General features: G+C 36.4%; 1 protein-coding gene across 1 annotated transcript; it reads left to right on the forward strand.

Annotated features, from left to right (window-relative positions):
• Positions 1 to 556: 556 nt before the first annotated feature.
• Positions 557 to 19275, forward strand: LOC143625324 (putative wall-associated receptor kinase-like 16). The gene is made up of 4 exons (XM_077095690.1): positions 557 to 1130; positions 16291 to 16464; positions 16560 to 16570; positions 18004 to 19275. Exons 1-4 carry the CDS (start codon positions 557 to 559, stop codon positions 19186 to 19188), a joined length of 1944 nt encoding a protein of 647 aa, XP_076951805.1. The 3' UTR covers positions 19189 to 19275.
• Positions 19276 to 20618: the final 1343 nt, after the last annotated feature.

The raw sequence follows: 20618 nt of genomic DNA on the forward strand, positions 1-20618 counted from the left end.
TATCGTTCTTATAATCAACTTAATTTGGAACATACAATTATTGGAATGGATATAATTTCTATGAAAATTCGAAAATTAATGTTCTTTATCTCCTAAGATAACAGGAAGGCCATATATGTCTTGGTCTATATATAGTTGGAATTACGCACTTCTATATAGTAGAGCAAATTAAACTTGCAAATACACGTACAAAACACATACAACCATGAAATGCCTTGTGTTGATCTGTGTAGTATTCCTAATGTTTGCATTTGCGACCTCAGATACTAATACCTCCTCTGAAACTATCACCCTCCTTACCTCAACCAACATAGCATTACCCGGTTGCAACAGCCGATGCGGGAACTTGATTGTTCCCTACCCTTTTGGAATTGATTCCAATTGTTCCATGAACAAGGGTTTTATAATTTATTGTAACACTTCCGTAAAGCCTCCAAGGCCAACTTATCATGAATATGGTCATGGCTTGATCAAACTTATATCTGACTCCACAGTCCGGCTATCCAATGTGGTGGCGAAACAGTGCTACAATCCAAATGGCATCCGCACCCTTTCAATGTCAACCCGGATCACTGCTAACTTTACAAATTCGTCCTTAACCTTCTCCGAACGTAATAAGTTTACAGTTGTTGGATGTGGTGATTTTGCTTGGCTGACTTCGAGCACACCATCTCGAAATATATCAACAGGTTGTATGGCATTTTGCTCAAACCTGGAGGACGTTGTGCGTGACCAATGTTCAGGCAATGGTTGTTGTCAATCACCCATACCCAATGACATAAATTACTTTTATACTTATACTAAGGCCTTAGGGAATTCAAACGAGATCAGAGAGAGTAGTACTTTTAATCCTTGTGTGTATGCCTTTGTTGGCGACGCAAGGGAATTCAAGTTCAATGGTTCATCAGATTTAAACGATACATCATTCGCTGAAAGGATTGAAGATAGTGTGTCACTAGTGCTGGATTGGGCTATTGGTAACCTAAGTTGCCCAGATGCTAAGAAGACCCGCGCATATGCCTGCCAAGAAAATAGCTTGTGTGTTAACTCTACAGGGATAAGTGGTGGGTACCGTTGCATCTGCAACCAAGGATACGAAGGAAATCCCTACCTGAAACCTGGCTGCCAAGGTACGTATGACTTATAAGTTATTGCAAATGCTTATGTTATAGCTACACCATCTCTGTATAGTTTCACACTGTTATACAGCCATTCACAAAACACTCAAAACGGTTGTTTTGATTAAAAAATGCAAACTTGGAAAATTATTGGTGAGGCATTTGAACAACATCGGCACGACTTTGAAACAATTGGTTAGAACGTTCATTTGGCCATATCCCGACGGCTGTTCTGACCATAGACGGTCAAGCTTTGAAATTCATTTTGCAAATGGTCATCCGCCCATATTATGAGATTAGATTAGAGCTGTCACTTTTAACCAAGACCCAAAACCCGACCACTAAAAACCCATACCCTAAAAACCCATACTAACCCAACCTGAACGGCCAAACGCGATAAATAGCTAACTTGAATTCGAATTCGAAATAAATTAACGTGATAAATATATACTTTTTGCTTTAAAACCTCATTATATTAATAGGTTCCATTTAGATTGATTATGCTATATTCTGTTTATCGATTATGATTTTTAGGCTGATTTAATAACAAGTTCAATTATGGTATATTTTATATCATCGATTAGTAGGTTCAATCAAGTTTGAGTTCGATTATGGTATATTTTGTTGGGCTTAAATGTTTAATTGAGGTTGGCTTAAATGATTTTTTCAGATTGTTTACTTGATTAGTAGGTTATCATTGTGTATTACATTTGAGTTAACTGTTTAATTGAGTATGGTCTAATCGATTATGATATCATAGCTATTAATATATATAGGTTTTTTTTTTCATAGATACTCAAAACCCAATTAACCAAACCCGGATAACACGAACCCAAAAACCATGTAGATTGAGTTCAGGTCTAGAATTAAAACTATGAAACCTCAAAATCCTAAAATCTGAAAACGAACTCGAAACCCCTAGATTAAATATAAGACCGTGTGTGTATATATGGGTCCATATTGCAAATTATATGCAGATGAACAATGAAAGTGAGGGCATCCTACAATATATGGTTGGTTATGTAACTTAACAAAATTACAATTTATGTGTTTTGCAATTCAAAAAGATCTTTGCAGCAGAGCTTGCTACCAATTTGTCTTCTGTCTTGATGTGAACACTATATATAGTTAGATTTATATATTTGTAAAAACCAATATTCAAATCATGTATTATAAAAATCAGGTCTAGACGGGGATTAATCGCTAGGCGCTCTTGGCCCGATAAATTTTTAGCTAATCGGCGCTCAGTCCCAATCAGGCCAAATCGGACACTTTTTTAATTAGTTTAAAACGGATGATTTTTTATTTAAAAAAATTGAAAGGCACTCGGACCTTGGTTTTAACCCATTATTGGTTTTCATATTAATTTGTTATATTTACGTTTAATCGTTTATGTTTGATCTATGTGACCTTTGAAGTATTTATGTGAACTTTTATATGTAATTTTTTTAAATTCCATAAAAAAAGTTCAATCTGGTTATCCCTATTAATCTTGATTAATCAGTAGCCCTACTTCACCGCTCGACTAGTGTTTAATGAGTTCTACAAGCATGCTCAAAACTAAAACTAGTTATAGTTACTGTAACTTAATGGACAGCCGACAATCACTTGATAGGCGTTAAAAACACTTACGTGCATATACATTTTTTTGTAAACATAAATTATATGTGGATTTATTAGTAAACACCGATCACTTATATTATTTTTATACAAGGTTAGGTTAAACGTACTATAATATATTTTATCAACGTCGACGATTATTTTTGAACAAGTATGAGATTGTTCATGCGAGAAGTCATCTTAGTGTAAAATTTGAGAGAAATCAATATAGACCACTCATTTAGTTTTAATCTTAAACTTTTAAAAATAGATGAAAAGAATATAAAAGTAACATTAAATATATTCTCTTTTTCCAATTAATAAAATTAATTAAACCATAATAATTCTCTCTGTAATTAACATAATTAATCAAACCATAACAAATAAAAAAAGATTAAAGAATTATTTGCTTTCATTATTTCATTATAGAAAAATATAATTTGAATTATTCGCTTTCATTATTTCATTATAGACAAATATAATTTCTACTTACATTATACGTGTTATTAAATAGCATACATTTGTATTTTTGTATAATCAACCGATAACCCGCAATGGTGTTTTTCTTTTCATATAAAAAACATTTTTCCTACATAGATAAAAAATAAACTACATTAAATAAAATACCCTACACTTGTTATTTTTAGTTTTAAGCAACAATTATATAACCTATACAAAAATATAACTTACATAAAAGTATATATATAACCAACATATGCATATGTTTTTTATGTATGATGCATATTTATTTCACATAAACACATATGTAGAGTATTTGTTTTTATGTAGGTTATATTTATATGTTTAGGAAAAATATTTTATATTTGTAACAAAATAAAAAATATTATATATAAACACACAAGTGTAGGTTATTTGTATATAAAAATATAAGTGTAGCTTATTTAATAACACAATTGTAATGTATGAAAAAGTTATATTTGTGTAGGATAGAGTTATTTGATAGAATGAATTTTTAATTTTTTTAAATAGCCATGTGACACTAGTTTGTTTTTATCACATAAATTTATAACAATAATAAAAAAAGCATAACATTTAAAGTCATGTTAACCTATCTAATCTAACTATACTATTAAAGCAATAGAGTTTTTGGACACATGGTATCTTCTTATTGGCCCAACCATATTGCTTCCATATATAACAAGCACTTCTTTGATTTTTTTTTTTTACAATTAAACAATTCAAAAAGAAAATAAAATATCAACTCTTCCTAAATTTTATTCACATTTAAATAATTCTAAAATCATATTGGATGCCAACTATATCATATGGCCATTAGACATATTTTTAAATCATAGTCAATACATTAACTATCTTTAACTCATAGTCAATGCATTAACTATCTTAAAATGCATTATTATAGTCAATGTGTATCTTTAAAACATTATTTATTATTTTTAATAATTTTTATGAACAATCTAAATTACAAGTAATTAAATTAAATTATTTTTAACACCTAATCAAATTTCTTACGCAACGACTCAGAATCAAGTTCATAAATCTATATCTATATCTATATATTATATTAAAGCAAGACCCTTTTTAGACACATGGTCTTTTCCTATTGGTTAACTTGACTATTTTTCATAAATAACTTGCAACCTTAAAATTTCTTTCTATTAAAATAATTCTATATTAAATTAAAAAAAAACCTCATATTGAATGCACCCCTTTACTATATCTTGTAACCCATGACCCATTTAATCCGAATATTTCATGACCCGTTTGTTAGTTATATGAGATAATTGATAATTCATGTTCTTATTGTATGATTTTATAAAGTGTGACATTCGTCTATTTTTGAACCCGAAACCTGACCCGTTTCGATTTTTGGAATACTCTAAAATTTAATGTTTTTTATACGAGCGTTTAGATAGTGAAACCGTTTTTCAAATTTTGTAAACTTAATATTTTTTTATGAGAGGCTATTTAAACTTGTGCTTATGACGTAATAATATAATATATTGATTGTTAATAACGGTTTAAATCATTATTCTTTTCAAATCTTAATAAATGGTTAAACAAACTAATAATTAGAAAATGTGTTTTTCAAATTTAACAATTTAATTATGTTAAATTCAATAATTTTTGTATTCTGAAAATTATTCATAATATTGGATGATTGTTATAGAGTAAGTGATTTATATCACTAAATGAAAATTCAAGTAAAGTTAAAACATAAGACGGTTACGATTTATAGATAATTAAAGAAAGTTGAATTGTATGAATAATTATAATAATTATTGCATTCATTTAAATTTAAATTGGAATGAACTAAATTGCCGGTTCACCATAAAAGGTTTTGACTATCTTATGAAATTGATTAATAATTGTCATTATTATCCTTAAAACACATGTTTTCTTATACCCTTTTAAATACCGACTTATCTTCTTTTTCGAGCACATACCCCAATTGACAAATGCTTCCCTTCACCTAACCGTTTTCTATTTTGTATTTAGCTCCCCCCACCCACCGGTACTCGTTATTCGAATCATGTATCAGTCAATGTATTTAAATCATCCATTTACTTGTCTTTTTATTACGAATCAAAACCCTATGTTTATTTTTTTCCAATCGTATGGCACGAAAAAAATCAAATTTTGGTCATTCAGTTTGGGATCAGTTATGGGGTTTGAATGAAGATGACGACTTGTTTCTTTTATATTGTATTAGTATTATTTTTAAATTCTGAACCAATTTTCTTTTTTATTAACTATTTATGAAATACATTATTTATAGTGTAATAAAGTCTGATTTTACTAATAGTTATATTAATAATATAAATTAATCATTTCTTTAAAATTATGATTACTTGGCAACTGATTTTACTTTTATATATATATATGGATGGGATCTAGTGAAAACTCTTTTTAAAGAGAAAACTTAAAAACTCCTAAAAAACTATTTTTAACTTTTTAAAAAAAAACATTTTAAGTTCCTTTTTTTTCCATTATTCTTATATGTTGTTATTGGTTCAAAAAAAAACTTGTCGGTAACCTCGTCGGTATAGTGCGCATGTGTAATAGTATGCATTGCATTGCATAGCATATATGCAAAAGTGTTTGTATTGCATAGAATACAACACTATTGCACATAATTGATACACACTATTGTATATATGCAATATAAGACTAATACACACATCGAATACACATTAGTACGTATGTGTAATACAACATTAACGCACATGTGCACCACATCGACTTTTATTTTATTATTATTTTTTTTTCATATAATACAACACTACTACACATATACAATACACAAATATTGAATATAAGCAATAAAACACTATTAAACTCAAAAATACATAGTAATACACATGTGTAATACAACGGTATCGCATAGTAATACGTATGTGCATCACAGCGCTTTTTTTTTTGTTTTTTTTTATTTTTTTCGAGTGAAATATAAGAAAATATAAGAATAATGGCTAAAACAGAATTTTGAAAATATTTTTTTATTTTTAATTAAAAATAATTTTTTAGGAGTTTTTAAGTTTTCTCTCTAAAGATGAGTTTTCTCTTGATCGTCTCCCTATATATATATATATATATCAATTTATCTATTCATATTAATACAGATTTATATATGTCTTTAAATAAATAAACATATATGTTTACTTGACAATTTTACTAATTTTCACCCGTGTAATACACGGGTTAATAACCTAGTTTAATTAAGAAGAAAGATAAAAAATAAGAAAAAATATATATTCCAAATTAAACCTTAGCTGATTAATTATACATTAAATGTTCTATTTAATTAAAGATGTATCATTATTAATTTTGGTCATTGACTAGAATGATCTAGTGGTTGAGTTATCTTCTTACCTTTCTCGTATGAACTTAATTCTATATAATTAATATTAATGCTATTAAAAATTAAAAAAAAATATATTAATAGTATTTACGATATTAATAATCATAAATTACTACAAGGTTTTTGGCTTATAGCGACCACTATTTTAAGGTCTACAGCGACAACATGTTATCTCTATAGGCCTTTTTAGCCTACAGAAACGACATGTCGTTGCTACAACTTTTGTCTCTATAGCTCGTTGCAATATGTGCCTAAAGTCGTCGCAAGAAGTGTCGTCGCTATATGTTACTATCTAGCGACAACTTGTCATCTCTACAAGTTCTTACAAAAATTTATTAAAAATAAATCAGAAACATTTATTTTATTTTATTAATATTTACTAAATTTTAAAAATATTTACATATATTAAATTATTTATGTTATAGTAACGACTTGTCATCGCTATAAGTAAAAGCTTGTAGAGAAAACATGTTGTCTCCATAGCTACAAGCTTATTGAGACGACATGTTGTTGCTATAGATAAAGTATGTAGAGACAACATATCGTCGTTATAGATAAAAGCTTGTGGAAACAATAAGTCGTCGCTATAAGTCCACCTTTTTTTATGTTTTATTTTTTCTAAAAATTTATTTCCAGCTATTTAAACCTTAAAACTCCAATAATCAAACAAAAACATGCTGAAACATTTCAAACCAAACTAGAATCCAAAATATCACATCGTTAATAGTGCGTTACAACCAAAATATCACAAGTTAATAGTGCATTACAAACCAAACTATCCCGAATTAGTCGAACTACAAACCAATTTGTTCAAGTTGTTGCTCCATTCGTTTAAACTGTCGCTCCATGTCTTGTTGCATTATCCTATGGCACGCTTCATGACCTCAATATAATTAATTGGTGATGAGTCATCGGACTCGCCTTGCATTTTCTGTGCCTCATTTTGGATCTTTTCCTACATTAAAAAACACAATTAACGTATGTTAATATTTACTAAATTTTAGCAGCATAGCTGTTGTAAAATCGATAACCAATATGATAAAACTATAAATAATCAACGATAACAATTCCCAAATTTCAAGAAATCGACTCTAAAAGCAACAATACTATAAATGAATACTAACTTTTAGTCTATTAAGGTGAGTTTGCGTCATTTTAACCAATTTAAAAGTTGCATATTTTGAGTTGTGTAATGTGGAACCGGAATCTAATCTAAAAGGTTGATCTTTTAAATCTATTAAACTGCGTTAGGGTCATTTGAATGAGTCAAATGACCCGAACCAACTTTAATATACTTAATATATCAATCTTTTACTTTAAATTAGTTAGATGACCCGAACCCAACACAATGTATCCAATTTTTAGTTTAAATTAGTCAAAATAGTCCGAACTCACTTTAAAAGATTTAAATTTCCAACTTTTAGTGTTTTAAGTGAGATCGGATCAATTTCACCCACATAAATAGGAGCATACAAAATTATGTTTGATGAAAGTTATTTACTTACAAAGTCCGATCATGCCTCATCATTTAACCATCCCGTGGTTTCCTTGCGATGTGACATTTCAAAGCTTTCAATACAATTCCCGTGCCCATGCAACTGTAACCACCAAAAGAATGCATATGTAAGCTATCAAAAATTAGAACTACTAGCTTGCAACTGTAACTCAAGCTTGAAGTCGGTTTGATTCATGCTGTTTTGTATATCTCAAACTCGGTTTAATTCGTGCTCTATTTCTAAACCTCAAGTTCTCTACAGGCGGGAAGCGAAACGTAATTACTTGGGACACCGATCTTGTGATCAGACCCAAGACAAAAAAAAACCATTAAACGGTTCAAAATCAATATATACTTTGTCGTCACTTTTTATTCCCTACATCTATACGCATGTATAATTTCTTTATGAAACATAACATACTCTATAAAAGTAAAAGATTATATATCCACCCGCATGACCCGTTATCATTTGGTTAGTCACGTATATACTTTGATTGGTTATGCATTAATACACTTTGCTGAAAATCACAATTTTATTAACGGAATATGCATAAACTCATATCAAACCATTTCAGAAAATTCTACAAAAATTCCATAAAATAACTTATGATGTTAACTAACTTCTTACTAAAAATCGTGTCGAAATAAAATGATTAAGATCTCGAAACGGCACTCGCAAGTGGGCTGACTTGGGTGCTGAAAATCCTTATTTTTCTAATAAACAATTCACAAAACCACCACAAACGAATTCAGAAAAATCTATAAAAATTACATAAACTCAATTATGATATTAAGTAATATCTGACCGAAATTCATACAAAAATAAATTGATTAAGGCCCCGAAAAGACACCCGCAAGTAGGCTGGCCTGGGTGCAGACAGCATGCATAAATCAGTTTTACAAACTTGTTTGGTCATCTTAACTGAACTCATTTGACTTGAAACCTATTATAGGGCGTAGACAAATGTTTGAAGAATGTCGAATTCAAATTTCTTATAAAACCGACACTTTTAGTACCCATCAAAACCATTTTCGAACTCTCGCAAGTGAAAGCATATATATACTTAAGCGGAACACCAAATACCACGTGAACGCCAACACATTTTGTTTCTAAACCCAACAAAAAAATCTTATATAAAGAACAACAAAACAGATCAGGGGAAAACATTTTGTGGCACCGACATATCCATTTTTATCTGTATATATAATATATAATATAATGTATATGTTTACATTAACAGGCATGTTATTCATCATTAACATATATGTTTACATTAAACATATATGCTCATTAACATTTAAAAGTTTATGTAAAAACTGAAGAGACAAAACACAATCATTAAGCGGATACACCATCTGTTATAACTCAAACCTGCAATTACTTAATCCCTATGTCCCAAAATATGCATATTACACCAAATTTTTATAATAGCAAGGTATGAGCTCTATGACACCAATAATGAAGAATGGCACAGTTGAAATGACATTTAGAGCACTAGAAACCCTAAACTCTAAACGATAAAATTAAACAAAAAAAGTCAAATTACCTGCTTAGAAGATCTGATTAACGGTTTTAAAGCAATCGAGGTGGATAACGGCGGCGTAGTGGTTGTGACTTGTGAGAGAAGAAGAACAGGGCCGGCGACGGTTTTGGTGAAAGATGGAGAGTTCCAGAGGGGGCTTGGTGAGAGGTGAAGGATGAAGATTAGGGGAAAGAAGGATTTTGACTTATCACCAAATTCACACATACAGTCTATACATTCACATGTATACAAACACTATACACACACATATACATAGATCACCTGAAGAAACACTAACCGGACCCCGGACAGATTACTGGTAACCTGGGGGGTTGGAGAGATGTTTCCCACGAGGGGTTAGACCCTTGGAAGATGGTTCTTCTGATAACCTGCAAAACAGACACCGTGAGCTCGTCACTGAGAAGGGGGGGTTCCTCCTTGTGACCACCCTCCGGCGTGAGAATCAGACTAGATTGCTCTTTAAATATAAAAGTATATTAAGAGATTGCTAGAGCAGATATCAGGTATAATATGATGATAATGTAGTAAGATATGATAAGATGAGATGGTCATACCATTTGTGGTATTTATAGCCGAATGTAGGTTTCCAAAGAGGTATGGCCGGCTGCAACAGTGTGCCTGTTCCACCAACAGTAGCCTACGCACGTGCCCTGCTGGTAGTTGGTGGGTAGGTAGCGGCTGATAGTGACCAGGCCTGCTGTATACTATTCCTGTTCCACCAACTGACGGCTACGCACGTGGTATGGCAGTAGTTGGTGAGTAGGCAGCGGCTAATAGTGATACAGTACAGGAGCATGCTGCTCGCCATACTGTATCAGTGAGCTGTCGTATCTCTGATCAGATCTTTCGCCCATACCTCGTCAGGTACAGTAAAAGATCCTTCAGTATACGGACTGGCTTATTTGGGCGGGAGTATTCCCCCTCCCGCCTCAGTGCGGGATTGCTCCCGGCTTGGCTCATTCCTTCAGGTGACACTGAATGATCGAGAGCTAAGTGCCTTGTGCGTGTAGCCATGCTACGCGGGTGGCCCTCCCTAATGGCTTGTATCCGAGGCTGCGGGGACAGGCGGAGTCCTTCACCATTGGGAGGCATTTCCTGCGGGACCAGCTTGCGTACTGCGCGTAAGGACGTCACGTCTCTGAGCATGGTTGGTCCTGCGGATCCAGTTGGTCTCTGCGCAGACGTCCCTGTTTAAGGTGAGTCTTGCGGGTCCAACTGGGCTCTGCTGGGACCTACCTCTTCAAGTCCCCCCAGTCCAATGTTCTTCTCATGAGTGTTTAATAAAGTGAGGTGAACTTTTGGACTTGAGCAAAGGGTTTTGAAAAGGGTTTTGTAAGGTTTTCCATGGGGATTCTTTCCGCGGAAGTCCTTGTCACTTGCAGAAATGCCCGAGTTTCCTGCTTGGTCTTTGGGTATGATGCGGGTAGGTCTGTAACCTCCTCGCAAGTCAGGAGCATTGAGTCCCAGTTGTATGTATTTTCCATGAGGTTTTGGTAGTTTTGAACATAGTGATCAATTATGTTAAGACCACCAATTCCATCCTGGAGCTTCAAACAACGTAGTTCTCGACGTTCCCGCTATGCGGGGATGTTATTTCCGTTTCCGCAAGCATTGCCCAGAAGATCCTTCTTGGTTTCAATTCCCAGCGGAGCGCTAGGTATGTGAAGGGTTTTGCCTTAACACTGTACCTGCGCTCGTCTTACGGTTACTTTACTTCCAAGGTATTCCTGGCGTCAATTCCCTGCGGGTGCTAGGTATGTGAAGGGTTTTGCCTTTACACTGTACCCGCACCCGTCTTATAGTTACTTGGTTGCCGAGGTACTTGGCTTCAATTCCCTGCGGGTGCTAGGTATGTGAAGGGTTTTGCCTTAACACTGTACCCGCATCCGTCTTACGGTTACTTGTTCACCAAGGTTTTCTTGGCTTCAATTCCCTGCGGGTGCTAGGTATGTGAAGGGTTTTGCCTTAACACTGTACCCGCAGCCGTCTTACGGTTACTTGTTTGCCAAGGTTTATTTGGCTTCAATTCCCTGCGGGTGCTAGGTATGTGAAGGGTTTTGCCTTTACACTGTACCCGCATCCGTCTTACGGTTACTTGCTTGCCAAGGGGTAAGGGGTATTTTCCCGCTTACTTTTTAATATTTTCGAATTTTGAATTTTGAAATTCGAAGAGTTGGTGAAAGATAACAGTCCAAACCTCTGAAACGTCGTGCGACGGTTTCTTCTGACTGTGTCAGGACGTGCAGGAAGTTATGGTGACGTGACAGAACATGGTCATTCCAGTCGCTTTTTCAGGCGCGTGGGCGCGATTTTTCGGGCGCGTGGCCGCGAAATTACTGGCATACGTCCTTTCAACAGCTGTTGCCAGCTTGCTTTTTGCCACGTGTCATAGTTTCATTGCACATTCGATTTCTCTCTCCTCCGCATTAAATTCACCGCATTAATTGCGATTACTATATAAAGGGGGAGAGGGTTATTTGAAATTCACACTTTTCACTCTTCTCCTCATCTTTAAGGCGATTTCCGGCGAATACTCCTTTATTCAATCGAGCATTCTCTCGAAATCGTTCTTTTCTTCCTCTGCAAGATGTCTTCTCGTGATGCTGAAGCTATAGCTGACGACAAGGGTACTGCTGGCGAGTGCCAGTGTGCTCTGCCCGGCGATCAGTACCGGTATGTTGTTAGGAAGTTCATGCTCGATCATCTCGAGCCTGAGTTTCCTGAATCCCACCAGACCGTGTACGATGCCCCCAGAGGCAAGATCGGGGTTTATGCTGCATTTTTTGTCTATGGGAATCTTAGATTTCCATTGACTAAATTTGTTTACCGTGTCCTTGAGAGGCACGGTGTTCATTTGACCGAGCTGCACCCCATGGCGATCGCCAAGATTCGCCATTTTGAGTGGGTGTGCCGGATTTTGGGCATCGAGCCCCATGTGGACCGCCTGATGACCTTCTATACCTGGAGGTGCATCCAGGGGTGGTACACCTTGACGACCCGTATTAAGGGTCTGAAGATTTGCGACACCGAGCGCAGTCTTCGCGCGTGGAAGCAGGAATTCTTCTACATTTTTGCCCGCGCCATCCCCCTTGCCATGAAGTTTAAAAATGGCCAAGCGATACCGAGCCTTCACGCCCCCAACTACCAGGAGGCGGAATGGTTTTCGAAGATATCCCGGATCCAATCTCCGGTTTACCGGTTTGCGGAGTCCGGGATGGTCATGTTAGGGATGAGCCGGGTGTGGAAGGATGCGTCTCAGGTTCCCATCCTTCTCGAATACGGTTTGAACTCTATTCCCTATGGTATGTCTTGTCTTTCTTTTTGATACGCGTTTGTCTTCTAACTGTTTATTCTCAGAGGGAAATGATTTGGAGTCGCTTCTGTACCCGCGGGAAACCGACGGTCCTGCGCGGATGGGTACTCGTGCTCTGGACGAGGGCGAGTTGCCCATCCTGGAGCAAACGGCGGATCGTTTTGTGGAGGTCTATCCGCTGGGCCACGATATCCTGAGCCACCGGCGGCCAGGTAAGGCGATATTCTTTCCTCAATCCCTCAATGCTTTACCCGCTGCTGGAATTCCTGACCCGTCTTCTTCTGAGGAATCCTCAGATGCTCCTCCGTTGGTGCGGAAGAAGAAGGCTGCTGCCGGCGTGAAGGGGAAGGAGAAGGCCTCCACAGCTGATCCAGTAGTTCTATCTGACTCGGAGTCAGATAGTGAAGAAGTGGCGGGGAAGCCCGGTGGTGAGAAGACCACTGCTCCGGAGGCTACGACCGTTACCTCCGGAGAACCAACGAAGACAACGGTGACCGGTACCAAGAGGCCGGCTCCATCGGGTTCCTCCCCGCCCGTCCGTACGTTCAGGGTCAAGAAAACCCGTAAGTACAATTATAATGTCTGTAAATTTATCACTTCATAAATTTAACACTTTCTTCTTTGTGCAGGCGTGGATGTTGACGCATTCCGGGGTGAAGCGCAGAGGAGTACCCTTCCGCCAATGACGGTAGGCTTGGTCAGCCTACCTGAGGCGTCGACCCAGGTGCCTGCGTCTGCTTCCGCTGGTTCAGTTGCTCCCTCTGAGCAGACTGTTCCAGCTGAGATGACGTCACCGCCGGCTGTGAGTGCGATTTTTACAGCATCCTTCACAGAGCCGGCGGTTACTGCTGCTGCCAACGAGGCGGCGACCGCGGCGGCGACCACAACGGCGACCTCGGCGGCTGCCACCATGCCCGCGCCACCGGCACCGATGGCCGGACCATCAGGTACGCGCAGGGCTTCCCGCCGATCATTGCCACCTTCCCGTCTGCCTGACCTGTTGGATGGATTTCCTTTAGGTTCAGGTGATGGGTTTGGCGGCTATCGGCCTGTCATTGACCCTACAGGTGCGTAGGGTTCCTTTCGTTTCTTATGTTTTTTATCATCTTTTCCTTACTGCCTTTGTTTCTTTTGCAGTGTCGGATTCCAATGAAGTGTATGTTCCACGATGGAACATACGCCGAGGAACAACCCTTCGCACACCTGTGGAGTGCGTGGACTGGGCTCGCCACGCTGCTCCTCCGGGTGCGTTGGGGGAAGCCATGGTTAGCTACCAGGAGGGTAGGCTAACTAATGAGCTTCGGGTTCTCCAGGCCCGGATGCAGCCGCGCGTCGAGCTGCTTTGTCGTGAAAACGACAAGTTGAAAGCAGCTCGCGCCAAGGACATATCTGAGGCGCGTGCTCTTCGGGAGGAGAACCAACAGCTGGCGGCAGCTGCCGCCGACAAGGAGAAGGCCTTCAAGGCCCTCGAGGTTGAAGTTCAGGCGCGACTCGAGGCCCGCTCCAAGGCTGCCCAAGCTGTGAATGAACAGCTTCGGCTGGCCAGGGAGACTGCGCGAAACGCAACCGAGAGGGCTGCCAAGGCTGAAGCCGTTGCTGAGCCTTTGCGTGTGGAGAATGAGGAGCTCAAGGCCAAATTAGAGGCTTTGGTGAAACACATGCAATCCTCAACAACACATACATATCCGCACATTCACACACTCCACATCATTAACACATCGAAATTCCACTGTCACTACGTATATAGAAATAAGCACACGTTAAAAGGAACCCTAATACACACTTAGTTACCATCACACAAACGTGGCCAAGGAATAATCATCACGACAACACCTCGCAGTTGTCTCCTTCCCATAGCATTACTACCATGCAACATTGTCTCTCTTTATATGCTATAAGCCTCGGCCGTCTTAACATGATGTCCACTCCGCACCAACGGACCCCGTTTATAAGATCATGGTATGCATTCCCCAAATATGACGAGCCACATCAATCACATCATGCATACGACAAAAAGCTAACATATAACCATAAAGCCATGTGTTTGCCCAATGTCGGTTAGCCTGATATCACATAACACACATACTAGACTTATGAGCAAGACTCCCCCTAGTACACTTCTCATACCACATGAGATTAGCCCCACCAGCTAACAAACAACCCACGCATAAAAGCATCCAGAGGGCCCAAGATCCTTACCCGGCACACACGTAAACGTATCATAAGAATCTGCATTAAACTGACTATGGTTACCCATGCCATCCCACACCCCTATTATTAAGGGGTGCAAATCCCCACAATCAAATAACTCAGATACAATTCCTAAGGCTATGTTCGTATCACATTACCGTAACCCGCATTAAATTCAAATATGATTTAAAGCAACGTTTTTACTATGCATGTATGCTAGCCTAAAAACAATAAATATGGGGAATATATATAACTCCCGCTTGCTGATAATTTATAATCCTAGCCTCAATTCACGCTACCTGTAACCAATTTAAAATAATCAAAAATAATAATTTAATCTGTAGCGACGACATATTGTCGGTATAGGGTCTAACTAGTCAAAATCTTTTTACTTTTCTTTTATTTGTTATTCCGTAATTTAAATAAATAAAAACAAAAATTTAACTTTTTAGTTTTTATTATTTATTATCATATAATTTAAATAATTAATTAATTAATTAATTTGACTTGTACCGACGACATAGTTGTCGCTAAAGGGTTTGACTGGTCAAAATCCTTTTACGTTTTTATTATATATTATTTTTTAATTTAAAAATAAATAAAAAGAATATAATTTAACTTGTAGCAACGACAGGTTGCCACTACAGAGTTGGACCAGTAAAAAATAAGTTGTATTTTACAATTATCTATTATTCTATAATTCAAAAATTCAAAAAGAAAATAATTTAACTTGTAGCGACTACATGTCGTCGCTATAGGGTTGGACTGGTCAAAAACTACGATATCTTTATACCAACGGCATGTCGTTGCTACAAGTTAATATGTAGCGACGACATTTGTGGTCACTGCAAATGTTGCCTCTATAGGGTCAAATTCTTGTAGTGGAGACTATTAAGGAAAAAAAAAATTTATGGGACTAATATGTATATAAGTAATGTGATGAAAAAATTGTTGATTTTATAAGTTAAGGGGGAGGGGGGTACATTCAATAAACAATATGAAGGTGGTTAGTTTAGCTACACCCTTCTATACAATCAAATAATTACATGTGAAATTTAATAATTCCAAGGTAATTATAGTAGAAAATTTTCTTTTGTACATGAAGTAACAAATTTTCTTTTGCCTTATTTGTTTTCATTTCATTGTATGTTTTCCTCAGTTCACCTGTTTAATTTTCATTTTTCTGTTAGACATCAATGAGTGCAAGGATAACAATATCTACACCTGCTATGGAGATTGTGTTAATACTCTAGGGAGCTACAATTGTACTTGCCCGCGAGGATTTGTTGGTGACGCAAGAAACGCAAGTGGTTGTCAACACATCGTCGGTCCAAGAATTTCTCCAGCCTTATATGTAATTATAGGTAATTCTTTCATGAATATCTACTAATATATCCTTTAACATAGATCTTTTAATCTTTACTATTCTCAAAAACTATGCTCTTCTATTATAAACTAGCTTTTGAACCCGTGTATTACACGGGATTTGCTATATAATAAAAATAAATAATGTACGTTATTTGAAAAGAAATGAACATAATTAAAGGTAAGAAGAAAAAAAAATATATGCTACAAATAATAAAGAAGTTTATAATCTCAAATTTACAAATTAGAATGAGATGACTCATTACAACAATATACAATATTTGTCAAAATTGTTTTGACTCATTACCCGTAGATAACTATAACGAATTAGATTAGGGATTAGAAAATTAGATGGGAAATTATAATTTATTTGTCAAAATTGTTTTGACCCATGACTCATGGATATGTAGGACAAATAAGATGAGGAATTAGAGAATTATAAAGGAAATTATAACCCATTTATCAAAATTATTTTGGCCCATGACCCATGGATAGATAGGATGAATGAGATGAAATATTAGAAAGGAAATTATAACCCATTTGTCAAAATGGTTTTGCCCATAACCCATGGATAGATAGAATGAATGAGAAAAGAGATTAGACAAGAATGAATGTGAAATTACCACATCAACTTCATTATTTTCTTTTATTAGTGAAGTTAGACTAGATAGATTGTTGATGCTATTGACAAACGTACTCGTACAACTTATCAAACTGTGCGGTGTGATTGCGAGTCGAGAATGAATTCGATCGGTAGAAACACTCAAAAAAATTTTGTTAACGTCCAAAATACAACAAATTAACAAAAATACGCATTGCAGTTACGAACCAATGAAAGTTTGGTTGGTAGATGGTTATGGTGTCGAAAGTAAGGCAAACCAGAAATTCTTCCACACCTAAATACAACAATTCAACATATTTAAAATATAAAATAATGCGGCGAACAAAATAAAACGCACGCGTTGCAGTTGCGAACTGATACAAATTCGTTGATTCTGGAACCGACACTAAAAAACATGATAAAGAACTCACATGTTGTGCTTGCTAACTAACGCGAATTCGGTTGGAAGGCAAACCGATACGAGTTCGGTCAGTATCGGGTTACAACAACGAAACTAAAACAATAAGTTAATTCGTCCACACTCTTAATACAACAAATTAACATAATTAAATAAAAAAGATCGCGGTGAAAACAAAATGTATGCGCGCGTTGTGACCACGAACTGACGCGGATTCGTCCAGAATGGACGGACAAGAAAAAACAGTTCTGGCAAAAAAACCGCGTGTTGCGACCGCAAACTGACATGAATTCGGCCGGAATCATTTGACGATATAGGCCGGTATAAAAAAAATCAACACTTTACCACTTTAAAATAAAAAAGAAGTAAAAAGGCTGACCAACCACATGGACCGTCACGTGGTCACGTGGTTGCATCGCAAAACTTATCAATTATTTTTTATAATAATTATCCGTTATCTAAATCCATGTTTTTTTTTCATTTTCACATCAACTATAGCATTGGTTTTTGCACTCTTAGCAATACTCTCTGGAGTCGTCATTTGTGTTCGGTATGAAAAAGAGAAATTTAATGATGCTTAGAGAAAAGTACTTTGAACAAAATGGTGGTGTGCTTCTTAAACAAAAGAACAATGTGCAAGGAGCTCATGAGGCAATGACTCTGTTTAGCCCGGAAGATCTTCTAAAAGCTACTAATGGGTATTCTCAAGAGCATATCATCGGTCGAGGTGCCTATGGTGTAGTATACAAGGGTGTTTTGTCTGATATGCGTGTAGTTGCAGTAAAGAAGTCTAAAGTTGTGGACGCGACCCAAGCAGAGCAATTCATCAATGAAGTTTTGATCCTTACGCAAGTCATCCATCGAAACGTGGTAAAGCTTTTGGGTTGTTGCTTGGAAGAGGAAGTCCCTATATTAGTTTATGAATTCATCTCCAATAACACTCTTTTCCACCACATTCATTATAGACAAGGTGGAATGAGTTGGTTATCATGGGAGCACCGTCTGAGAATAGCTGTCGAAGCTGCTAGTGCACTAGCTTACCTTCATTCAGAAACTATTATGCCAATAGTACATAGAGATGTCAAGTCTAGCAACATATTATTAGATTCCAAGTATACTGTAAAAATTTCTGATTTTGGTGCATCAAGGTTAGTTCCCTTAGATCATGAGCAAGTAACTACTCTTATCCAAGGCACGCTCGGGTATTTGGATCCAGAATATTATCATACTAGCGAACTAACAGAGAAAAGTGACGTGTATAGCTTTGGGGTGGTCCTTGCGGAACTCATAACTGGGAAAAGGCCCATTGGTGTTGATAGAGCAAATAAAGAAAAGAATTTAGCAACATATTTTGTTAACTCAGTTAACGAAAATAGATTATATACAATTTTAGAGCCTCGAATCTTACGTGAAGGGAGTCTTGACCAGTTACAAGCAGTAGGTGATTTGGTAAAGAGATGCCTTAATCTACAAGGCGGTGATAGGCCGACAATGAAAGAGGTGGCTGTGGAGTTAGACGGCCTTAGGAAGGCCACAACTCATCCATGGGTTCAACAAAAGTTTTCCGGTAAGACTACAAGCCAAGTCCTCGAGGTTGAACAACATGATCTTTATGAAGATGTCCCATTAGTTTCGTTTGGTACCAATGAATGTGAATCTTACTCAGCCACCTACATGACTTTTGAAGAAGGAAGTCCACGCTAGCATATTGTCCCTTGTTATTGTGTGATAAGCACCAAATTGCTAGTTATTTCTATGTTCGCTTACAATTTACGAGGGGTAGTTTAAGTTACTTTGGTGTGTATTTTTTGTTGTTGTTATGAAGTCTGGTATGATAGTTTGTAAAAGATAATTTGTAATGCAGAAATAGTACTTTGTATTAGGCTATGCGTGTGGATGGGGCTTCGAAGCTCCTCCACGGTGTCACGTCACCGGCCACCGCCACCTCACTGCCATGTGGGCAATGAGGGCTTTGAACCCTATGCCATGTTGCTTCGTTGTGGTTCGAAGCCCGGTTTTGTTTTTGTTTTTTTTTTAACTAACATAAATAATAATATAATAATACTTAAATTAAAATTAAAATAGAAAACATAAAAACTAATAGAAACATAAAACAACATAAATTAACTAAAATAAATCTACTCTTTGTCCTCGTCATTGTGTTCGAGCTCGGGTTTGAGGTTGGGTTTGAGTTTGAATTCATGGTTGTGGAAAGTTGAGGATTTGATTTTTTTTAGAGGAAACGTTTGTTTGTTTGTTTGTTTGTTTGTTTGAGGAGGAGGTGGTAAGTTATATAAATTAATTAATTTTATTTGGAACGCTAATATTACCATTAAAAGGAAGGGCCCTACCAAATTTCATCCATACCCAGTGGACCGGCAGTGGCGAGGCCACACTATAACTACCGGGTTCGGCCAAACCCGGTCTGTTTTCGGTTTTATATATAGCCTATAGTATCGAATTAACGAGCGGGCTCATTCTTTTTCGGCGAGCGAACCCAGTAAAAGATATTCGAACCCACTGGTTATGAAAAAATTAGTTAATATTTTTTAAGTAATTAATTTTTTTTTATAAAATATAAGAAGCTTTTAAAAAAACTATAAAAATTACTAAACAACACATTATAAATAGCCAATAAAGTAATAACCGCATGTTTTTACTTGTAACCATATGCGTCTGTTCATCCCATTTTGTTCTTCATATTCGAGTGTTTTCAGTGGCTGTGATCACCGGGTCTTTTACTTGTAATGTTATTCGATGTAGTGCAACTCGTGTAATCTAATCCCAAGGTGGTTTCTTGTTTAGGTGACAATTATGACCCATTCTTGTTGAAATAATTGGTTGGGTTGATTTTGAAATTATTCCCTTATTCAAACGACAAAATATTAGTGTCTCTAAATTTGTTATCTATTTATCTTCAAATAAAAAAGATGATTTCATTTCAAGGGTTCTTGTAATTAAAAGTTATTCAACCTCATACTAGAATCTAGATCATTCAAACCCTATATAAGTACATAACTAAACCAAATAAAACCACAAGCCAGCCAAATTCAGTTCTTTCTAATAAAAAAAAGTATCAATCTAACAGACTTGGTGTGACCAAAATTGAATCAGAACAAACTACTTTTGCAGGC

This window comes from Bidens hawaiensis, unplaced genomic scaffold, assembly GCF_021521415.1.
Source record: "Bidens hawaiensis isolate Kalapana, Puna unplaced genomic scaffold, B.hawaiensis_p1.1 tig00004101_1, whole genome shotgun sequence".
Classification (NCBI taxonomy): Eukaryota; Viridiplantae; Streptophyta; class Magnoliopsida; order Asterales; family Asteraceae; genus Bidens; species Bidens hawaiensis.

Bases quoted from the DNA above. Each gene is read 5' to 3' on its own strand.
- LOC143625324 (XM_077095690.1), top strand. From the start codon at position 557: ATGTCAACCCGGATCACTGCTAACTTTACAAATTCGTCCTTAACCTTC. The intron at 1,131-16,290 runs GTACGTATGACT...TTTTTCTGTTAG, and splicing joins CCTGAAACCTGGCTGCCAAG to ACATCAATGAGTGCAAGGAT.